The 23,320-nt window shown below is 44.1% G+C and overlaps 1 protein-coding gene across 4 annotated transcripts in view; it reads left to right on the forward strand.

Annotated features, from left to right (window-relative positions):
* Positions 1-23,320, forward strand: part of DZIP1 (DAZ interacting zinc finger protein 1) — a 52,406-nt gene that overhangs the window by 17,438 nt on the left and 11,648 nt on the right. For 2 of the 4 annotated variants that reach the window (XM_029936529.1, XM_029936533.1), the window contains 7 exons: positions 875-1,012; positions 4,014-4,076; positions 11,150-11,290; positions 11,734-11,782; positions 12,956-13,012; positions 15,083-15,139; positions 20,044-20,103. In XM_029936529.1, coding sequence (XP_029792389.1) covers positions 875-1,012; positions 4,014-4,076; positions 11,150-11,290; positions 11,734-11,782; positions 12,956-13,012; positions 15,083-15,139; positions 20,044-20,103 — 565 coding nt within the window. The remainder of the gene's footprint in view (positions 1-874; positions 1,013-4,013; positions 4,077-11,149; positions 11,291-11,733; positions 11,783-12,955; positions 13,013-15,082; positions 15,140-20,043; positions 20,104-23,320) is intronic. The other 2 variants (XM_029936531.1, XM_029936532.1) reach the window with 2 other exon arrangements.

The raw sequence follows: 23,320 nt of genomic DNA on the forward strand, positions 1-23,320 counted from the left end.
AGTGACCTGGACAATTTTGAAGAGTACTTGACTTGTCACCAGGATGCCCCTCTCCTGGAATTTTCCCAGGAGTCTTCTCTTGGTTAGCTTGGGCTTCTGGGTTTGGGGGATGAAACCCTCAGTGATTAAGTTATAGTTTTCATCACATCACATCACATCACGGGTAAAACTCTCTTCACGATTTGTGGTTGTTGGTGTTGACCTGGCTCAGGTAGTGTTGGTCAGGTTTCTCCTGAGAAGTCAGCCTGTACCAGTTTCACACAGTACTCTTTGCAAAGAAGCTGCTGTGTTCAGCCCAGATTTAAGCAGGGCAGCTATGCCCCCCACCCTTTTGTCTTTTCGGTTAACGTGTTACCTTCTGTGTTTTTTTTCAGGGTTTTTTTTTTAAATTGCTGCTAACTTTAGGAGTAACATAACAGAGAATTAAAACGCATTGTCCCTAATGAGTTCACGGATGCAGTTGCAGGATGCTGCTGGCCTCATCATTCAATTGTCGCGAGAACCTGGGCACCCGGGTGGCTCAGTCAGTCAAGCGTCTGACTCTTGGTTTCGGCTCAGGTCATGATCTCACAGTGCATGAGTTTGAGCCTCGCATCAGGCTTCATGCTGATAGTGTGGAGCCTGCTTGGGATTTTCTGTCTCCCTCTCTCTCTGCCCCTCCCCTGTACGATGCCCCCCGCCCCCAACCCCGCTGTCTCTAAATAAATAAATAACCATTAGAAAAAGAAAAATTGTATTAATATTAGGAATACAAATAAGTAAAAAAATAAAAATAATCGTAAGAATCAGCTGCACTCAGTTTCTCTGTTCCTGGCGACTGTTATAAAAGTATAAACATCTGCACTAGTAAGTTTGTGTTTATTTTCTTTTACAGCAATTGTCAGAAATCCAGAAGTCCAACATGCAGATCAAGTCTAACATTGGCACGCTAAAAGACGCACACGAGTTTAAAGAGGAACGTCCTCAGTATCCCCATGATTTCCAGAACGTGATGCAACTTCTTGATAGTCAGGTATGTGCCAGTGGCCGGTGACTGCATCCGGGGCCTGATCTTTCTTCCTGAAGCAGTTTACAGCAAGCACTTCCTAGAAAAAGGGTTTGTCTCGTTCTGTGACCATGAAGCTAGTCCTTTTCTTCTTGTCTCCTGCTACACATATGATTAACCATAGCTTTTCATGAGATGCCTGTTGATTGACTAATAGATGCAGATATAGACTGGTTGGCAAAGTTGTTTCGGTTTTTGCTAACATAGTCTCAACTTGAATTATGTGGGGTTTATTAGAGTTTATTTTTCATATTTCAGAGGTAGGTCCTGCTGTCAGAAGGCCTGGAAAGGCGTACCAAAGCACTAACTTTATTTTTAGAGCTGAAATGCATGGCTGCAGTCTGTACTCATGGTCTTCTTCATTTATCAAGCCTAACCACAGTCATGTGGAAAGTGGGCCTCCAGAGTCAGCACACGTGTCATTCTGGCAATTTTGCCCTCCTGGTTCAGAGGAACATTGTTTTTTACCAGGAAACAAATAGAGATTAAAGTTTATGAATTTAAGATTTTGTTTAAAAACTATTTGTAAATGATGTATTAGATAAAGGGTTATATCCAAAATCTGTAAAGAACTTATCAACTCAATACCAGAAAAAACGCATAATCCAGTGAAGAAATGGGCAGAAGATATGAACAGACACTTCTCCAAAGAGGACATCCAGATGGCCAACAGGCACATGAAACTATGCTCAGTGTCACTCATCATCAGGGAAATACAAATCAAAACCACACTTAGATACCACTTCACACTGGTCAGAGTGGCTAAAATGAACACCTCAGGAAACAAAGCTGCTGGTGAGGATGTGGAGAAACGGGAACCCTCTTGTGCTATTGGTGGGAATGCAAATTGGTGTGGCCACTCTGGAAAACAGTGTGGAGGCTTCTCAAAAAATTAAAAATAAAACTCCCCTATGACCCAGCAATAGCACTACTAGGTATTTATCCAAAGGATACAGGAGTGCTGATGCATAGGGGCACATGTACCCCAATGTTTACAGTGGCACTTTATTTTTTTTAACTTATTTATTTATTTATTTATTTATTTTGGTTGGAGGTTTATTTTATTTTATTTTGCTTTTTATTTTTTAAAAAATTTTAAAAGTAGTTTATTGTCAAATTAGTTATACAGTGGCACTTTAAACAATAGCCAAACCATAGGAAGAGCCTACATGGCCATCAACTAATGAATGGATCAAGAAGATGTGGTTTACATATACAATGGAACACTATGTGGCCATGAGGAAGAATGAAATGCTGCCATTTGCAGCAACACGGGTGGAACTGGAGGGTATTATGCTAAGTGAAATAAGTCATCCAGAGAGAGACAGATATCATATGTTTTCACTCATGTGTGGAACTTGAGAAACCTAACAGAAGACCATGGGGGAAGGGGAAGGGGAAAATATAGTTACAAACAGAGAAGGAGGCAAACCATAAAGACTTAAATACAGAGAACAATCTGAGAGTTGATGGGGGAGTGTGGGGGAGAGGGGAAAATGGCAATGGGCATTGAGGAAGGCACTTGTGGGGATGAGCCCTGGGTGTCGTATGTAAGTAATGAACCATGGGAATCTACCCCCCAAACCAGGAGCATGTCATATTCACTGTGTTAGCCAACTTGTCAATAAATTATATTTAAAAATATATACATATCATTTTAAAACGTAAGTGTATTTTTGGACTGTAGACCACTGCCACTGTATCTTACATCGCTGCTCATGACTCGCCTCCCTCCCCGGCCACCTGCCTTCCACCTTGCAGCCAGGCCAACACAGCCCTGTCCTGTCTTACCCCACCATGGCTCCCCATTCTTCACAGAGCCAAGTGTGGCCTCCTTAACCAGCAACCAGTCCCTGAGGATCTGTGTTCCCTGCACGGTTCTCGGCTTTACCTTGACCCTCCCGGCTGCACCAGACAGCTCGTGGTTCCCAGAACACAGCATTCTATGGTTCTGCTTTTGCCCTTGTGGCTTTCTTTGTCACATACCTGTCAGTTTGCAGAACCTGCAGCTTAATTCTTGAGTTGGAGCAGCACCTCTTCTAGCGAGTTCTGCTGGACTTCTGGACTATTGCATTTCGGTAGTTCCCTCAAGCAGGACCTGTTCACATACACCTTATGGGGGAACTGTCTATTGTCAGGTCCATTTTCCTCCTGTGCAGGACAGAATATGTCCCTTGGTCCTCGCCTAACCAGCCACAACAGCCCAGCAAGGCCCCTGGCATGTGGTAGGGGACCTCGAATTGTCTTGTATTGGACTATTGACAGTTGATTCCTGCCAGCTGGTCTCAGGACTTGAATCCCAAGGCCCCACCCAAATTTCTTCTGTTTCCTTCCTATGAGCTGTTATCAGTTCAGAACCCAAGGCCTCAGAACCTTGGTGTTTCTTGGGGTGCCTGGGAGGCTCAGGTCATGATCTTGCAGTTTGTGGGTTCAAGCCCCGCATTGGGCCTGGTGCTGATAGCACGGAGCCTGCTTCGGATTCTATCTCCCACCTTCTCTGTCCTTCCCCAGCTTGCACTCTCTCTCTCTCGAAGATAAATAAACATTAAAAAAAAAAAAAAGAAGAAGAAGAAACCTTAGTGTTTCCTTTTAGCTCCTTCAACTACCAAACTAGCACCTATTTTTGAAAACAAAATTTTATTGGAACATAGCCATGCCTGCCCATTTACATATTATCTATTGATGTTCTTTTACTGCTAATTGTTGTGACCAAGTCCTATGGCCCCAGAGCCTAAAACATTTACTATTAGCCCCTTAAGAGAAACTGTTTGCTGACTCTGCCTTCCAGTTTAAGATTAAAACCAAGTGCAAGTGTATTTAAACACTTTTGAGCGTCTGGAGTCTAAAAAATGCTTGCTGAAATTTTACCAAGTAGGAGGTTGGATTCCAGAGGTCCCCGCATCGAAGGGAGCTTCCATTTTGAGTGGGCTTATTGCACATAAATTGCTCTTGTTTTACTGTATCTTAGGAAAGCAAGTGGACTGCCCGAGTTCAAGCTCTTCACCAAGAACACAAGAAAGAGAAGGGTCGGGTAAGACTAAGAAGCCAGTGGTCTGTCACTGGGTCATTTTTGTAAAGAATACATGTTTTTTCTCTACAACAAAGGTAGTGTTTGTCCACTTAGTAAATTTTATGGAGAAATGTGTGACAGAAATGAAAATTTGTTACAACTTCCATACGACGCTAACCACTTCTAACTACTTTGTTATAATTTCTTTTGGTCTGTTTTCTCCACAGTAGATGCAGCATTTCTGTAAGTCTTATAACCCATCCATATAGTTTTACAAATTTTGAATCATGCTTTATCACCATGTACGCTTCTCACTTAATAGATCATATTCTCCTGACTTTGGGGGGATTTTTTGTTGTTTTTTTAACATTCTCATGGGTTTTTTTTAAATCCTTATATATTTTTGAGAGAGAAAGAAAGACAAAGCATGAGCAGGAGAGGAGCAGAGAGAGAGAGCGAGGAAGACACAGAGTCTAAAACAGTCTTCAGGCACTGAACAGTCAACCCAAAGCCTGATGCAGGGCTTGAACTCATGAACCATGAGATCATGACCTGAGCTGAAGTTGGGCACTTAACCAACTGAGCAACCCAGGCGCCCCAACATTTCCATGATTTTAAAAATATTCTTCAGGAGCGCCTGGGTGGTTCAGTTGGTTGAGCATCTGGCTTCAGCTCAGGTCATGATCTCACGGTTCATGGGTTCAAGTCCCATATCTGGCTCTGTGCTGACAGCTAGCTCAGAGCCTGGAGCCTACTTCAGATTCTGTTTCTCCCTTTCTCTCTGACTCTCCCCTGTTCGCACTGTCTCTCTCTCTCTCTCTCAAAAATAAAACATTAAAAAAAATTTTATAAAAAAATTCTTCAAAATCATGATTTTTAGTGGCTATAGAATGATCTTGTGGATGTATCATTAAGTTATTAATCATTCCTTTATTGCTGCACACCCTGTTTCTGATTTTTCCACATTGCAGGTCAGCAGTCTAAATAACCTTTAATTTTATTAAAGATAATTTATGGGAGCAATCCTTTCATTTTAATGAAAACAATTTGATTATACTACTGCCTTTCAGTTGAGCAAATCCCAAATGTAAGCATTATTGCACAGGTGCAGAAGATCTAAAGTGCTTTTATTCAAGATAGGAAAACTTGGATATATCTTTTCACTTCATATGTACTTTGTTGCTCTGGATCTGCTGTGTATTAGTCCGTTTGGCTGCTGACAAAATACGGTAGACTGGGTGGCTTACAGACAACAGATATTTATTTCTCATAGTTCTGGGGCTCTGGGGATTGAACAGAGAGTCTGTTAAAGGAAGGTCATGGCTGTGTGTAGGTGTAAAGCCCATGTTGATTTCTCCAGCCCTCTGAGCTCCGGGGAGACAGCGGATTTGTACTTGAGGTCTCCTGGGGCTTCCCGGGCGCCACATGTCTTAGATGAGGTGCTTGGGTTCGTCCCAGATGTGCTTTCCTGGGGTTCAGTGCCATCTGGGCTGAGCAGTCAGGAGCGCGCCTTGAGCCCCATGCCTCCCTCAGCGCCCCGCTCCGGGGAATCGGCAGGCGTGGCTCATGTCCACGTTCTTCTGCACGTTTCCATTGCTCCGAGCCCCTGCTGTTTTGAAAAGGACCCTGTAACTGGCCTCCCAGTTCCAACCTTCCCCATTCCCAGTTTTCTCTCCAAAGAACAGACAAGACCGTCAGGCTGCTGGCCACCACCTGCCCCCTCAGCCTGGATCCTCTCTCTGAACCGAATCTTTCTGACCACAGTACCCTTCTGATAATTTGTAGACTATGCCAGCTTTTTACTCTTTTCACACAAGGTTTTTGCTGCTGGGGTATCCTTCCATCTGCTCTTCAGGACCCTTAGTTTCACAGCTCACTACCGTTGACTTCTTGAAAGCAAGTGGGTGAGAGGCTTACCTGACTAAAGCCCATGCAGGATAATCTCCCTTTGCGTTAACTCAGAGTCCACAGATTAGGGACTTAAAAACATTTTTTTTAATGTTTGTTTATTTTTGAGAGACAGACAGAGTGCAGGCAGGGGAGGGGCAGAGAGAGAGAAGGAGACATAGAATCCGAAGCAGGCTTTAGGCTCTGAGCTGTCAGCACAGAGCCCGACATGGGGCTCGAACTAACGAGCTGTGAGATCATGACCTGAGCCGAAGTCAGACGCTTAACTGACTGAGCCACACAGGTGCCCCAGGTCAGGGGCTTTAAATGTATCTGTCAAGTGTCTTCGCATTTGCTATCTTGTGTCAATTAGAAGCACATCTTAGCCTCCAACCCGCACATGTCTTAGAATCTGCTCTCGCGGCTGTAACAAAATGCCATAGACTGGGTGGCTTTAAACAAGGGACATTTATTTGTCACTGTTCTAGAGGCTGGGAAGTTGCACGGTCAGCATGCCGGGCACTTGAGTTCCTAGTAAGAGCCCTGTTGCAGAAGGCTGCCTTGTCTCTGAGCCTCCACGGGCAGGGAGAGAAGCAGAGAAAGCTCTCTGGTTTCTCCTAAGACCACTAATCCCATCATGAGGACCCTACCCTAATTCATCCAAACCTAATCACCTCCCAAAGACCCCCCCTCCCCTCCTAATACCATCACAGGCGGGATTAGGGCTTTGACACATGAATTTGGTGGAAGGGTGTGCAAGCATTCAGTTCATAACTCAGCCAAAAGAAAGGGTTTATACAGGGCGTGGAGTCTGGGGGTGCAAGCGTGAGGGCCATCTAGAATTCTGCCTGCCACAGCCCCCCTCCGGCCTTGGCTCAAAAGTCCTCTGACACCATGTGGCAGGTAACCCCTCCCTCATGGTTCACATGACATCACAAATGTAACCCGGATCACTGTTTCACAGAGTGAGATCATGTATTCACTTGTTTACTGTCTCCGATTGGATCACTAGCCTGCGAGGGAGGGACTCTGTCCGGGTCTCTGTTGTAGTCCCAATGCTGACTAACCTAAAGTGTGATTGGCATTCATTAAATATTTGCTGAATGCCATGTGGAAGGTTGCTAGCCAGCCAACAAGGCGATCATTCGACCTTGTTATGGATGGAGGCATGCTGATTGGAGGGGTCCGAAGAGCAGGGTTGAAAGAGCAGTCTGTTGGTATGAGCACAGTGTCTGAACCCGGGGCCCCTTAAACTCAAGGCCAAGCTAGTCCACCTCGTTACCCTCATTGCCTTGCTCACTTGTCATGCTTCAGGCACTGAGCCAGCTCTGGAGAATAGGCAGTGACCATTTCAAGCGGTTGCTTTTCTCTGGGAGAATGTTCTAGCTTCCCTTTAAGATGCTCTCAGGTAGTAGTTCCTAACCAGGATGTGCTTCAGCGTGACCAGAGGCTCACTCCCTAAATACACCTGCGCAGCTCCACTCACGGAGACTGTGATTCAGTCTGGGATGGTTTCCGTTTTGGATCCATGGTTTGAACCACTGCTCTTAGGATTTGAGGTTCAAGTGTTGTCCTTCAGGGTGTATTGTAGCCTTGGTATCCAGGGACAGAATTCAGGCTTCCTTACGAATGGGGATGGTGTTTAGTCCTTGCTCCTTTAAAGCCTCCTGTGCTCCAGACCGTTGTAGGAGTCTCAGTGGCCTTCTGGCGGGAAGAGAGTGCAGGCTGCAGGCTTGTACGCTTGGCCACCTGGAGTCGTGACGGAAAGACCGACTGTTGGTGGCTTGGTGGAGGGAGGAGAGGCCTTCCCTGGTTCTGAGCGAGGGGCGCTGCCCCACGTTTTGGGAGTGTGGGGTGTCTGTGCTGCCACTAGGCTCCGCTGCTCCATTGTCTGTTGGTTTTGCTTGTTCCGAAGCCGCTTTTCTCCTTCCTCAATTTCTCTTAAACCCTAACAGAGGGGAGAATTCAATCAGGTTTAGTAATCTCTGCCCAAGACCTAACTATTAATTATTCCACATGATTGCTGCCTACTGTTCCTACAATGCACATATTGTATTTCTCTGTTTAAGGGAAGTTGTGATTGCCAACTTTTTATTGCTTTACCTAGGTTCTTGGCAGCCTTTTTTTTTTTTTTTTAAATAACATTGGTAGGAGTTCAAAGGGAGTCACAGATAAACGATGGCATGCGCTTTTGACCCGACAGAAGACTGTAGACCTTGGGAGGTTGTACGGTGGTCGTGCAACAAAAGGAAAGGTGGACAGAGTGCTGTGTTCTGGGAGAGAAAAGAGCACAGTACTTGGAATGGTAGGAGGTCATAAGATATGGGCTCAAGCACCCCAACTTTCTGAAATAATTTCTGGCTACCCCTTGCTTAGACTGTTCTCTCAGCAGACTCTTTTCTGGGCTTTGCGGGTCCATTCTCAATTCCAGTATCAAAATGTGCCATCCCTTAGCTTGTCCTGTGTCCCCACGTTCTGCGGGTCTGGATGGACTCCACATATTGTTGATTGGAAACCTCCACCCACACCCCTGGACATTTTCACTGGCTTTTCCTTCTATTTTCCAGCTCAGTGTTTCCCACACTGCTTTGGGGCATTCTCCTCATGGTCCGTAAAAATGTGGGGAAGGTTCTTGACAGTGTTCTCCTGGGGGAGGTTCTTGGCATCCAGTAGGACATGAAAGGTTCTTCAGGAAACCTTTGCAGCTTGGTTCAGCCCAGTGCTTGTCCGCCTCCTCTGGGCACAGAGCACTTTAGTGGGAAGACCCTAAAGTGTGCTGAGAGACAGCATTAACTTGTTGTTGTTGTTGTTTGAATGTAAATAGATTTTTTGGAGCAGTTTCAAGTTCACAACAACACTGAGCAGGAAGTACAGAATGTTCACAAATACTCCCGCCTCCCTCATTATCGCCATCACGCACCACGGTGGGTACATCTGTTGGAATTGCTGGGCTGACGTTAACACGTCGTTGTCACCAGAAGTCCTTAGCTTACCTTAGGGTTTCCTCCTGGTATTGCACTTTCTATTTCTATAATTGACAAGTGTGAAATGACATGGAGACTGTGATTCAGTCTGGGACAGTTTCTGTTTTGGATCCATGGTTTGAACCACTTATGATTTGAGATTCAACTCTCGTCCTTCAGGGCGTCTTATAGCGTTGGTATCTAGGGACAGAATTTAGGCTTCCTCACGAATGGGGATGGTGTGTAGTCCTTATTGCATTAGAAAGAATGGTTTCATGGCCCTAAAAAGTCCTCTATGCTCTGCCTCCTCATCCCACCCTCACCCCTGATTTTTTTTTCTACTGTCTTCATAGTTTTGCCATTTCTAGAATGTCCAACAGTTGGAATCATATATAGGACGTAGCCTTTTCAGATTGGCTTCTTCCGCTCACCAATATGCATTTAAGATTCCCCCAAGTGTTTTCATGGTTTGGTAGCTCATTACTTTTTTTTTTAGCACTGTATAATATTCTGTTGTCTGGGTGGACCTCAGTGTATTTATCCTTTCACCTACCAAAGGATATCTTGACTACTTCCAAGTTTTGGCAATCACGAATAAAGCTGCTGTAAACAGATGTGGGTAGGATTGTGTGTGCACATAAGTTTTCAGCTCCGTTGGGTAAATGCCAAGGAGCGCTACTGCTGGACCGTACCGGAAGGTTGGGTTTTAGTTCTATAAGAACTGCCTGTCTTACAAAGTGGCTGTACCATTTTGCATTCCCACCAATGATGAATGAGTTTCTGCTGCTCTACGTCCTCACCAGCATTTGGTGCTAGCAGTGCTCTGGCTTTTGGCCATTCTAATAGATATGTTGCTCTTACTTTTTGTTTTTTCTTTTAAATTTTTTTGATATTATTTATTTTTGAGGGAGAGAGACAGAGACAGAGCACAAGGGGGGGGGAGGGGAGAGAGAGGGAGACACAGAATCCAAAGCAGGCTCCAGGCTCTGAGCTGTCAGCACAGAGCCCAATGTGGGCTTGACCCATGAATCTCTAGATCATGGCCTGAGTGGAAGTCAGAGGCTTAACTGACTGAGCCAGCCAGGTGCCCCAGTTGCTATTACTTTTTGATTTGGTTCTTTATTTGTTAAATCCTCGGGGCTGCTTGATTGTTTACAAGTACTGTTTACTAGTATGTTCCACGACTTAGTCACTAAATTTGAGAGCATGAACTTTGAAGCCATACACGAAAGTTCAGGTCTGGGTTCTTCCCCTCCAGCTGTCTCAGGTTGGGCCACCGACTTTATACCTCTCTAGACCTGAGTTTCCCCACCTGTACAGTGGAGTCAAAACATGCATTCGTGTGGATGTGGTGTGGATTCAGCAAGATGAAGTGCTTGATGAGTGTTTGTTTAAAAAGCCAAGCAAGGGGCACCTGAGTGGCTCAGTCGGTTAATCATCCAGCTTTGGCTCAGGTCATGATCTCACGATTTGTGAGTTTGAGCCCCGCATCGGGCTCTGTGCTGACAGCTCAGAGCCTGGAGCCTGCTTCGGATTCTCTGTCTCCCTCTCTCTCTCTGCCCCACCCCTGCTCATGTTTTCTCTCTGGAGCCTGCTTCAGATTCTCTGTCTCCCTCTCTGTCGGCCCCACCTCTGCTCATGTTCTCTGTCTCTCTCAAAAGTAAATAAACATTTAATTAATTAATTAATTAATAATTAAATAAAAAACAGAAAGCCACGCAAGTTGGGAAATTCTGCTCTTTGTACTTCTGTCTGGCACACTCACCGGCCCCCTTTCTTGGGTCTGCACAGCCTTCTCCATTTCCAGGGTGTAGGCTTGGAATGTCCTTAGCTCTGATGACCAAGGTGTTTTCCCCCTCTGTTTAATGACTAGTGAAATTGCTTTAATTTTCCTTCCCTAAATGATTGCAAACAAATTCTTCCTGAATGTTTTTACGTCCAGTATAGGATTCCGTTTCCTGAAATGAAATCTCTAAAGATGACTCTGTTTATGAATCTTTGGATCTTTCTGTTCTCTGCATCCCTCCCACGCCCCTCCCTCCTTCCACCTTCCTTTTCTCGTTGAATATTTATTGAGAACCTGCCAAGGGCCAGAGATGGCACTTGGTCCCTGGACATATGAGCCATTAAGGTAGACTCTCTATCCTGGGCGCATGTGGACGCCTAAGGGTTCAGAGCCACAGTGCAGAATGGAGTATTTCACATGCAGCTTGCTGACGGATGCCTGGATTTTTTTTCCCCCAGCTCTTGTCACATATAGAGAAACTTCGAACCTCCATGATAGACGATCTAAACACGAGTAATGTTTTCTACAAGAAAAGGATAGAGGAGCTAAAGCAGAGACTTCAGGAGCAGAATGAACTGATTGTCACACAGAGACAGCAGGTATATTTGGCCATCTGTTGGCACTGTTAAGTAGCACAATTTATCTAAGAACATTTTGTTTCATTTTAGAGCATTTGTAAGTTAAGATAAAGGAGGTAGGATATTTTCTTCCTTATGGTTGTTTGTAAAAGTAAGTCCAATAAAATCATTTTTTCAAGATATTTTTTAAAAACTGTAAAGAGCAGGCAAATTTATTCAGTTAGAATTTAGAATAAATTTGAAGGTAGAGAAGCATTTCTTTTCATGATTACTTTGAGAAGAAGCCCAATCCAGATGCTACTTTTATAAAACTTTTGCCTTGGTGTCTTTAAAGTCCATTTGTCCTCTCGCTTTGGGGGATTTCATGCAAATGTTAATTTGTTAAATACAGCGTCTGTCCATTATATAGTATGTCCCTATCTGGTTTCAAACATGAATCATTAGAAAACTGTTTTTCTTTGCAGATTAAAGAGTTTACCAGTAAACCATTAAACAGTGTCAGTGAACCCAAAGGTGAGTGAACCAGGATCCCAGTGCTGGAGGCAAGGCAGGCCTCCCTGACCATGCACCAGTCATCAGAAGAATGTGGGGTCCCAATGGTTGACGGGCAGTAAGGTGGCATTTCCATGGCGATTATAATTTGAGCGATCTGTTACTGCAATCCAGGAAGTGGAAGAATTTTAAATACCTAGACTATTGTTGAATGGCTGTCTATACTTTTTATCAGAATACTGTTATGCACAAAATACATACTTAGTAGCCATACCTCTGGACTGATGTGCGATAAGGTGAAGTTAACAGTTAAAAGCACAAGGTCTAGAGACGCACTGGGCTCAGCACCCATCTCCGGCGGCATTGCGCGGCTCTGTGAGTGTCTGCCTCAGTTTCCTCAGCTCTAAAGTTGGGGTATGAGGAGCAAGTAGGCTTACTCATAGGCTTGTTGTGACGATGAAAGGGGAGAATGTATATAAAGTGCACCCCCTACACACTAGCAGGAGCTATCATTAATGACCCTAACCTCAGTTTCTCTGAGTTACTGGGGAGGTTTGCTGTGTCATTCCCAGCCATGGCACTTGGGGGTTTAAGGTTGGTTCTAGGCACAGTTGGGTCACAGACAACCTACCGACCAGCAAGAATAGCCACCCATCCCTGTCTCGTTCAGGAGCAAGTCTAGAAGGGATGCTGGAGCCAGCAGTACAGGGTCTCCCAATAAAGCTTACTTTAGCCTGGACTCCTTTCAAATAATCCAAGTTCCTGCTTGTCTCAGGCCATTAAAGGGGTACTTGTCTACTTGGGGAGCCCAGGTTGGGGATTGGTAATGGGTGCATGAGCTGCATTTCCTCCTTGATCCTGGGGGTTCCCAGGGGGTTCATTGACCTACATTGGTTCCCTCTTGTTTTGAGATAAAGCTTTGGGAAGGGCTGTTGTTCCCTATAACTTCTCTTTGAATAGTGAGTCTGGTACTGAGCAATACCTATATAATTACTTAGCATTAATATTTGATGGACAATAATTTTAGGAAAAATTTTATAAGGATTTATGTTAAATGCCTTTACTCCGTTGGATGAATGACTATTTGTTGGTAAATTTTCTTTTTCCTGAGGGAAGAGATTAGTACAAGGACTGACAAAATATGACCCATAGCTTGTGATTTTTGTTATTAACTAATTAACTTTTTTATTTCAGGGAATCCTTTAACCTGGCAAACATTCGAAGCTAAGCCAACGGGCCCAGCTATACCCGGTAAGTTTCTATCATAGCCTCAGGGTTCAAAAGATATTTTAAAAGTGCTAAACCAGTACATATCTTATTATTTTTAGAGACTTTCCTTTGAAAACCAGTGTGTTTGGAGATTACATAATAATCAATTTTGATTCCTGGCTTTGATCTAATTCTAAAACCCAAGACTGTAAATATCCATGCAATTTTGTGGCGATTTGGGGTAGCATACCTAACCTATTATTTCTCAGGTCACTGGATCAAAGAGCAACTAAAAATTCTTGGGTGGCTCCAGTTTGTACTTGTGGGTTTACCATGTGACTGTATGTGGTGGCCACCATGTTTTGATGTCACTGAGGCTCAGCACTGCAGGCGTTGACCTGATGCCCCGTCAGTCACTCACCTGATATGGGCTCAGCACCTCTGTCTGCCAGAGCCCTCAGGACTGGGCTGTAACCACAAAGACATAATCTGAAGTTTAGAAATGGACAGATGGTTTGCCTAATAATAGTTAAATAGTTGAAATATTATTCTGTTAGTCCATTCAGGAAAGTATAAGGATGGAGGAAGTAAGGGAGCAAGTGATCGTGGGCAAGAGAGGACGTGCTGTGAACGGGGATTGGAACACCACAGAAGGAGCCAGGCTGAGGCTGGGCACCGCGTGACAGTCCCATTCATACGGCCCAGGACGGCAGTGATGGGCGTGTTTGGGAATTTGGCACAATTGACTAGAAATGCTAATGGCTTTAACTGCTCAGTCTTCTCACATGCTTCTGAAGGCCTCTTGATGTTCCTTCCACAAGCAGAAGAGGTTGAGAACTGCCAAGGAGGGAAGGGCAGAGTAGTGCCAAGAGTGAGGTTGAGGGGACAGTGGAAGCCGGGCTTACATCTTATGGAAACAATACATTTCACAGAATGATGACAAGGTTAAAAGGCATTAAGTTGTTATTGTTCACACTTTATACTTGGCACAATATTGGAACAAGCTTGTGTTCCAATAAAACTTTATTACAAAGGCAGATGGTGGACTAGTATGCTTTTGCAAATCTCGATCTAGATTATGTAAGTTGCAAATGGCTTTGAGGGCCTTGTTTCTAGAATTGTTGGCGATTTACACACAGTTAGCAGTTGAATACTTTGCCAGTGGCCGTTATAAAGACAGAAATGAAGGAAGCTGAGGTTTGTGGCCACTACTTTTCAGAGTAGGATTAGATTAAAGATCTATCGTAACAAACCAGTGAAAGAGAAAACTAACAGACAAATATGTAGTCTAGAGAAGAACCTCAGGTAAGAATTGTCAAATATTGGAAGGGAGGCTGTGAAATCTAATTTTCTGAAGGTATTTTAAAAGTAGAGAGCATTTTGTCTTACTTGAATCAGATTTCTCTCTAAAGGCTTGCACTGAGTAAATGCCTTCTCACAATGTGTTCCAGCCCAGTGATTGGATTTTTAAAATTGATTTATTGTACATGAACATTTATAGCAGCATTATTCACAACAGCCACAAAGTAGAAACACCCAAATGCCCATCATATAATAAATAGATATTAATAAATGTGGTCTATCCATACAGTGGAACGTTATTTGGCCATAAAACTACATGCTGATTCTGATATGCTACATGCAACACAAATGAACTTTGAAAACATGGTGTTAAGTGAAAGAAGCCATTTACAAAGGACCACAATGTTTGAGTCCATTTTATATGAAATGCCCAGATTAGGCAAATCCACAGAGACAAAAAGTAGATCGGTGCTTGCCAGGGACCGTGGGTAGGAAGAAAGGGGGAGTCATGGCTAATGGGTGTTTTGGGTGTGTGTGATGAAAATGTGCTAAAATTAGGTAGTGGTTATGGTTGTACAGCTCTGACTTCACTAAACACCACGGAATTCTGTATTTTCAAAGGGCAAACTATATTTCAATAAAGCTGTTAGAATTGGTTTAGGTTAGCTGGTGATTGTCACCTGAAGCATTTGTCCCTCATGATCTGTATACATCTTAACTGATTGGAGAAGCGCTTGATTGTCATCAAGTTGAGCCGCCTATGATTTCGTTTCGGGAGCCTGTGAGCTTTCTCTCTTTATGCTGTTTCAGTGACTGCCTCAACCCCACAGACTTTGGATGCTAAGTCAAGTCTAACGATGGCACATGGTAAGTTTCAGCCAAGTCTAAGCATTTTATGTGCAGTTTCTTCCCTGATTTAGAGAACTTATTAACTAAAAGTGCTTCTGTGGGGGTAATTATGCAAAACAGAAGACATTTTAGCAAATGCAAAACATTTAATAAAACTACAGCCTTCACATGTAATATTATCGTAAACTGTGAATATACCTACTAAAATCATAAAATAAAACCTGTATATATTGCTGGACTCATAAGCAGAGATTTTAACTTTGAGCAGTACTTTGATTATGTGTGATTTTGGGTGGAAAGTAGTAGGTGTTGAGCAAGAAGGTGATTTTCTACTAGACCAGCCAACCAGCACATGCCACAGGGCATGTGTGACTGTTTGTATAACTTTCAATGTGGCAGCAAGTCACCTTTTTTAAACAAACAGTTGTAGTGATTGGTTGGAAAAATCTAGAAAAGACATGTGATGGAAACCGAAGGGAAAAGTAGGAACCGCTGGAGGAAATCGCTGCCAGGAATCAGTTCTAGGACCAGGGCACAAGGATGCTAATTGTTAATTACATGATCCAGTGGACAGGGTGCATTCTTGTAGCCATATTTTATTTTTATACTATTAAAGTGCTTACAGTTTCTGCAAGCGTGTTTTTAGTACATTGTTTTCCTGTAGTCACTTGTATATTAACTGAGTTAAAATGGGAAGGGGAGCAACTTTTTTCTGTCTTATCTACAAATGCTTCTGGAATATAAATGATTACTTCATTCCATTTTAGTTAGACTTACATCCATGGTCAGGCAAGTCAGACGTTGTGTCTTCAGAAATGTTGTAGTTCATAGTATCATGGCCTTACCTTTTTTGCTCACGGATGGACTCATAAACTGTTTATTGCCCCTTTTTTCCCAAAGGTCATTTCAGGCAGATCCATTCCCTTGAGCATATGTGTTCATACCATGTGATGCATAAACCCCTACTTAGTTCGTGTTATTATTTACAAGTGCTTATAGAACATGCAGGGTTTCTCCCTCTGGGCCAGTAAGAGAAATAAAATATATGTTGCATCTGTGTAAATTTGCTTTAATATTGAACAGACAAGGAAATTCCCCCTGGCAGTTGCTACTCATATTCTTGATCTTGGGTCTAAAAATCTCTGTCTTGCCTTCTTTTTCACGGTTGATTTTTGTAATGCATCACTGACTACTTCTCTGTACTTCCGCAGCGTGCTATAGTTTCTTTTCTTGCCTTTTGCTACTTTGTTATCATTAGCCTTTTCAATGACAGTGTCTGAGGTCTATATTTTCTTTGTTTTATATTTTTGGCACCTAATAAAGGACTCCTATAGTAAGTATGTTTAGCTGTCTGGAGTTAACTCAAGAGTCCTGACAAATCCATCAGTTTCAAAGCACTGTGTTCCTTATGGACTTTGCCCTGATTGGAGCTGGGCTGCATGAACCAGCCATGCCCCCTTGTTGGCATCTGCTGGGATTAAAATGCTAGTTTTAAATGCCAGCCAGACCTGGCATGAGGCCTGCAGTCTTTGGACTTGGATCTGAGCTGATTTGTGAGCATCTCGATGGGCAGGAGCAAGGAGGAGGCTAGTACGGGGGCCCACTGACCTGCCCCGCACCCCAGCCATGGCAGTGTCCCCGACTGTAGGGGTGGGGTGGGGGCAGGGAGAGTTAGTCTGTATTGCATAACATTATTTAGCCCAATTACCTCTCACTCTTTCCTTTTGTTCCATCTCAGACCTTGATGAGGTTCTTTGCCATGAGAAATGTCGTGATCACTCACTGTCTTGGGTGGGAAGTTTGCAGGTGGGAGGTTATTGGGTGGTGCTCTGGGACAACCCCCGTGAGAGAGGACGTGGGTGGAAGGAAACGCTGAACCCAGATACAGCTGCGCTGGAGGCCTCAGCTGAACTCACCGGGAACTTTAGAGCTGGAATGGGCACTTTAGAATCTTCCTGGATCCAGCGATCAGTTACAAGATGTGGGTTGTCCCATAGAGGAGGCAGGGACGTAGGCCTTTCAGCCAAGACAAAGCAAAAAGTAGAAGCAAAAGGTAACAGGAACGCACGAGATGTGAATTAATGGTGCAGATGAATTATTTGGCGGAGCATAGAGCATGCAGAAGAGATTTGAGGGAAGTAGCGTTGGTTGAGACTGTTCATGGCAAGTGCCATGTGTCGTTCTTGTGACCTTATGTAGCTGCTGAATGTTCTTGAGGCTGGGTGTGGCCAGACTTGGAGGGCTGGACGTGGGGAAGCTGAGCCTGACCAGAGTGTATTCAAAGAATCAGAGCAGGAGAGAGCAGCTGGGGGCCGAGTAGGGTCTGCAGGAGCTTCTTCACCCAGGAATTGGGGTTGAGGTTTTGAAGCAAGAGAACAGACATACCAGCCGTTCAGGGAAGTGGCGGAAAGGTGCAGGCGCAAATGACTCCGGCAAGGGTGAAGGGAGGATTAAGGGCACGATGAGCTCACGGAGACCAGAGCCATTTAGAGAACTCTGGAAGACAGACACAGCCCACGCCCGTAGGAAGGCATTATGGCTTCGTGGCCAAGAGCCTGGACTTTGAAGGGAAGCAGACAGTCTGGATTCATAGTTGACTGCGGAAGCCATAGGCTTGGGTTTCCTTGCCTGACAAATGCGGAGAGTAGGAATGGCTACTTCGGTGGGCTGCGATGAGGACTTTTGGAACAAGAGTCACTGAGCAAGCCCTGGCCAAACGTGAGCTCCGGGAGTGTGGCTGAGAAGTGCTGAGGGTTGGATAGAGATCTGGGAGTTTATCTTCCGGAGGTGATGGTGGGAGACTGACGTGAGGATTTTTCTGGAAGCCTCTAGAGAGTTCAGAGGGGAGAGACTTCAGTTTTCCAGTAGATCAGCTCTCATCCTGGGGCTCTCAAACCAGGACAGGAACTGGGTCATTTGGAGGCTGGACTTGTGGCTTAGAAGGCCACAAGTAAGAATGGCAGGCCCTTCTCTCCACAGTTGGCCGTCAGTGTGCTAGTTTAGGAGCTGAATCTGGTGGACCTCACTTCCTTCACTGTAGGAACCTGCTTCCCTCCCCCAGAATCCTGTCCTCCACCCCACAGCCGCCAAGCTCACCATTTTAAAGATTTATTCTGACTCTAGGGAAAGAAGTCCTAAGACAATCACTGTAATGTAATGATAATAAATATGCATATGATGGTTTAGGGAGATTTTAGGGAGCTTTTCCTTACAGCTTTATTTTTGTCATTTTCATAAAGTATAGCAAAATACACACCATGAGACTTAAAAATTGAAGTTAGCTGTCCTCCTAAAATCCCTATTTTCAGCAGTTCAAACTAGTAAATAGTCTATTTATAGAACTTTTAAATTTTTTAAATATTTTCTTGAGATATTGATCTATAACATGTATCAGGTGTACAACATAATGATTTGGTATTTGTATTTATTGTGAAATGATTACCACAGGGTCTTTTCCCTCATCACACATAATTACAGGGTTTTTTCTTTATTTAAACGACTTTAAAATCTTGCTGCTGAATAACAAATTTGAAAGCACATTTCTGATGTTTGGCAGGCGTGGTCCATGGATGGAATTAAATGCTTCTTTGTGTGATCGTGTTCATGTTTCAGAACTAAAGTAGACGGTTATTTACTAATAGGCTGTGTTCCAAAAGTTCATTTGAAGGTAGTTTAAAATGCATTTCTCCCAGTCAAGTTTAGATAGATTGACTAGGTTGCCGAATAAGCTATCAGAGCCTATTTATATACACTTAAGTATAATATATGTGTATTTATTTGTGTATAACTGTATGTGTGTGCATATGTGAGTCTATGCCTAAAGCAGAGTACCAGAGTACCCTTCAGTAAATTAAATCTAGAACATCAGAGTAGGGGTTATTAAATCTAAAAGAATACGTGCAAAGCAGATAGATCTGTGCCCAACAAGTTGGTGGGTGCTCAGTAATTGTTGGCCATTACTACCTTCAAGGTCACCCACTCTGGGGTCTGGTGGTGGAAGGAAAGGGCTTCCGCCTTGTGGGTGCAGGTGGGGGGTGCCCTGCAGCAGTCTCCAAGCTGAAGACAGTGACCACGCACTTCCAAAGCTAGACGTCTGGCTGCATTTTATACGGCGTCTGAATCCTGACTGCTTGACGCCCCAGCCTGACCTTCCCCAGGAAGGAACTTTCCCTCCAGTGATGGGATGGCGTTTGGCTCCATCCGTGCTGCCTGTGGGTCTCCTAGTGCACAGTCCCGTTACCCTGGGAAGTCACCCGGATGCCTCATCTCCCCGGGGCCCTGTTCTGGGGTGGGACCGGAACAGCCAGCCTTCCTGAACTTTCTGTCCCCAGCCTTGCCCTGGGGGCTTCCCGGAGCAGAGGCGGCTGCCAAACTGTGGTTTGGGGACACACAGGTGTGTAAGGACGGGGTCTTAGTCCTCCTGCTGACCCTCAGGTCATCGGTCCTCCACCATCCTGGTCTTCCCACTTAAAGGTCCCGGGGCTATGAGAAGTGGGAATCCCAGGGCCTCGGGCATTTTAAAATATTTCTATTTTTTGGGAATTGAAATGGTTCATGAATTTTCTCTTTAGTGACCTGATCAAAATACTCGATAAGGAAAGTATTTTGGGGGGGATAAGTGAAGAAGACCTTTTGCCATTGCACGAGGTTGCTGAGTGAGAAATTGGGTGTAATCATTTGAAAATATAATTTCCTGAGGGGGGGGAAGGGACTTAATGGAAAAGACGTGGAAAGGGAAGATACCATGAAAAAGCTACCAGCTTTAACTGACCGCCTCCATAGATTTTCCCCGCAAACCCTGCTATTTGGGGGAATGACAAAAATGCTGTGGAACTATATGGCTCTCAAAGGTGCCTGAAAGGAAACTAATTTTGCTCTGCTGTTGTCCTGTCTGTGCTGTTCTTGTTTCTCCCCATCAATAGACCAGCCGTTCCCACCTCACATACTGGAGCCCATAGAAGAGCTTTCAGAGGAAGAGAAAGGTAACCAAGAGCTCCAGCAGGGTTCCGACCTGCAGAGTCTGCTTGGAGGCTAAAACACAAGCCTTGACAGTCCGACCTGGTGGTTTTTGTCACACCCTGCCAAAACTAGGGGAGACATTTAGGTTTGGAGTTTTCAGTCTATCTGTAGGAATCGCTCATATATTCCCTTCACATGCTGTTGTGTTTTCCTTCCCCTGCTTCCCTGCATCCTTAGCATCCGAGTAAGACATTTTTGTCAGTTGCGTGCCCAATGACAACCAAAATACCTGTCACCCAGTAGGTATTTCTCACACCCTGGATCTGGGAAGTGAGTGGGTAAAGTGCCTGTTTCAAAATTATTTTAATAGTAAGAAAATCCTAACATTTAAGCTCTCAATGTAGAATATTTAGGTGTAGAATAAGACCTGTGTGGTGAAATATGGGAGCTGGTCAAGGTTTGGGGAGACAATTGAAGTGATTGTTGCTGATTCATTTGACAGTTCTCAAAATCACTTTCAGTCGATTAATTTTGAAGTTTATGAAAAATGTTCCACATTATTAAGGGTATATTCTAATGCCAGAGTTGTAGATCCTAAAACCATTATGTCTGAATCCGTTTATCATCATTTTCTCCTTAGTAATGATAATGCTTGACCATTTATCACCTCTTCAGGAGAAAGTAAATTGTTAATATCTATATGGATTCTGGTCTTACCATTTGTGTTAGAAAGAGAATTAAAATTTTTTTATTAAATTATTTTTAATTTTTAAAAATGTTTTTAATTTTATTTTTGAGAGAGAGACAGCGTGAACAGGGTAGGGTCAGAGAGAGAGGGAGACACAGAATCTGAAGACAGGCTCCAGGCTCTGAGCTGGCAGCATAGAGCCCGACACGGGGCTTGAACCCACAAACCATGAGATCATGACCTGAGCTGAGGTCGGACGCTTAACTAACTGAGCCACCCAGGTGCCCCTATTAATTTTTTTTTTTAATCTTTGTTTTTGAGAGAGAGAGAAAAAGACAAAACACAAGTGAGGGAGGGGCAGAGAGAAAGGGAGACACAGAATCTGAAGCAGGTTCCAGGCTCTGGAGCTGTTGGCACAGAGCCCCAGGCAGGGCTTGGCTCACGAAATGTGATATCATGACCTGAACTGAAGTTGAAGGCTTACCTGACTGAGCCACTCAGCCACCCCAAGAACTAAAATTATATATTCCAATTTGTAAATTCTTATAGTTGTTATAGTTTCTTCTGTGTTCCCTAGACAACTTTTTCCAAATTGTTTGGAAATTGAGAAGGAACTAAATCAGACATATTTATAAAACCTAGAAAACCTATATGTACTTTCAATCTGCTTTCAAGTAACATGCTTTTCCTTTCCTCCACGTCATTTATTGATGTCTGGAACACAAAATATCCTACTCTCTGCAGCATCTATGTAATGCATCAGAAGGTTCATAGAGAGGGTCCAAATTTTTGAAACTGGAGCCTCAAATGATATGGTTCACACGCATTTAAAAAACAAGTCCGCTAGATTCCGAGTTCTGCTTCGTCCACCGTCACTCCGGGCCCCCCTCCCACCCACTGCCTCGTTCTCCCTCTGCTTTGTTCAGAGTTCTTCCTCCCAGACCATGTAGGGTGTGAGTTTGGGATCACAGGCAGCAAACACCATCACTGATTGTTGCCACATGCGGGGAACCAAACCGGGAAAGAAAATAATCTTTGCCATCCTCCACTGCATTCAGCCACAGTGCTAGTGGGACAGAGGAGAGGGCTGGGGACCACCACAAAGCCCCCAGTCCCAAGCCCACTGTTACAGAAGCCAGTGACCCAGTGGATCCTTCCAGGGCCTCCGTGGAGCCAGCGTGCTGGTGGCAGATTACTTGCCATCAATAAACTCGGCTGTGCTAACATTTTACAGATGATGTCTGTACAGCTAAGTTCGGACAGTGGATTGTTTGCAAAGCGCTGTGGCTGTTAACAAGAAGTAACGCATGCATAACTATTTCTGCATCCATACTTTTTTTGACAGCCCTAGAGAGGCATATTTGATCTCGCTGTTCTATAGGACCTTAGGATATGAGGGCCAGGAGGGCTTTCAGAAGCCATTTTATTGTTCAGAAACTTGAAACACGGGGATTGGGAGCTCACTGCAAGCGGCGGGGCTTCGTTAGTGACGGGGCCGGAACCAACGTCCAGGTTTTCCCCTTTCCGTAGCTGAATGCAAAGAATGAAGTGATAGAGGCAGGCCAGTCCAGGCCTGGTGGGGTGCCCTTGGTCTCTTTAATCTCTGTTTTTAGTGTCTTCGGGTGAAAAGTGAGAAATTTAATTACCAGATGATGAAGTCTTTTTGACTCAGAAATTCTGTTTTGGTTTTTGTTTTTTACTGTTTGCACTGCAAAGATTTGCTCACCATGAATGGTGTGTCCTTGGTCTGATTTAACTGATCATTTGTGTGGGCTGTTATCCACTGGCCACCTGCCTGGGTATGCTTTACATTAAAAAAAAATTTTTTTTTAATATTTGTTTATTTTTGCAAGAAAGAGGGAAGAGGAGGGGCAGAGAGAGGGGGAGACACAGAATCTGAAGCAGGCTCCAGGCTCTGAGCTGTTGGCACAGAGCCTGACATAGGGCTTGAACTCACAAATGGCAAGATTATGACCTGAGCCAAAGTCAGATGGTTAACCAACTGAGCCACCAGGCGCCCCATGCTTTAAATTTTTTATTGAGAGGAAATGCTGATCTCTAGAAAATTTCATCTTATTGATCTTATGAGCAAGATGTGCTTTAATTAAAATCTTAAGCTGTGATAGGCTTTCAAGTGATTAATTCCACATTTGCATAGAAACATTTTTTCTCCTGTTCATTCTATATTCTTTCTCTTAATTCTGTTGGCCAGCCTCAGTCTTCTAAGAGTCCTTCTTACCAAGAGTTTTCTAATTATTCATAAATGAATCCAAAGCAAGCATCAACATACAAAGTGAATTTGAGGGCAGAGAGAAATGTTTAACCTGCAATCATTTTGGGAAACTCGGTCATCAGAATGAACTTGTCATCAGGGTTGAGAGAGATGAACCCAGACCAATCAGCAAACAGATTCAGTTCACTTGACCCAGTCCTGGAGCAGACAGAGACTGGAGCCTCTCTGGCCATGCTTCTGTGCACTTCCTTTTAGGTCCTGGAGACTCACCCCGAAATGACCTTTGTGCAAACAGGAAGTGTGTCTGTTTTAGTGGTAC

The sequence above is a fragment of the Suricata suricatta genome, chromosome 4 (genome assembly GCF_006229205.1).
Source record: "Suricata suricatta isolate VVHF042 chromosome 4, meerkat_22Aug2017_6uvM2_HiC, whole genome shotgun sequence".
NCBI lineage: Eukaryota > Metazoa > Chordata > Mammalia > Carnivora > Herpestidae > Suricata > Suricata suricatta.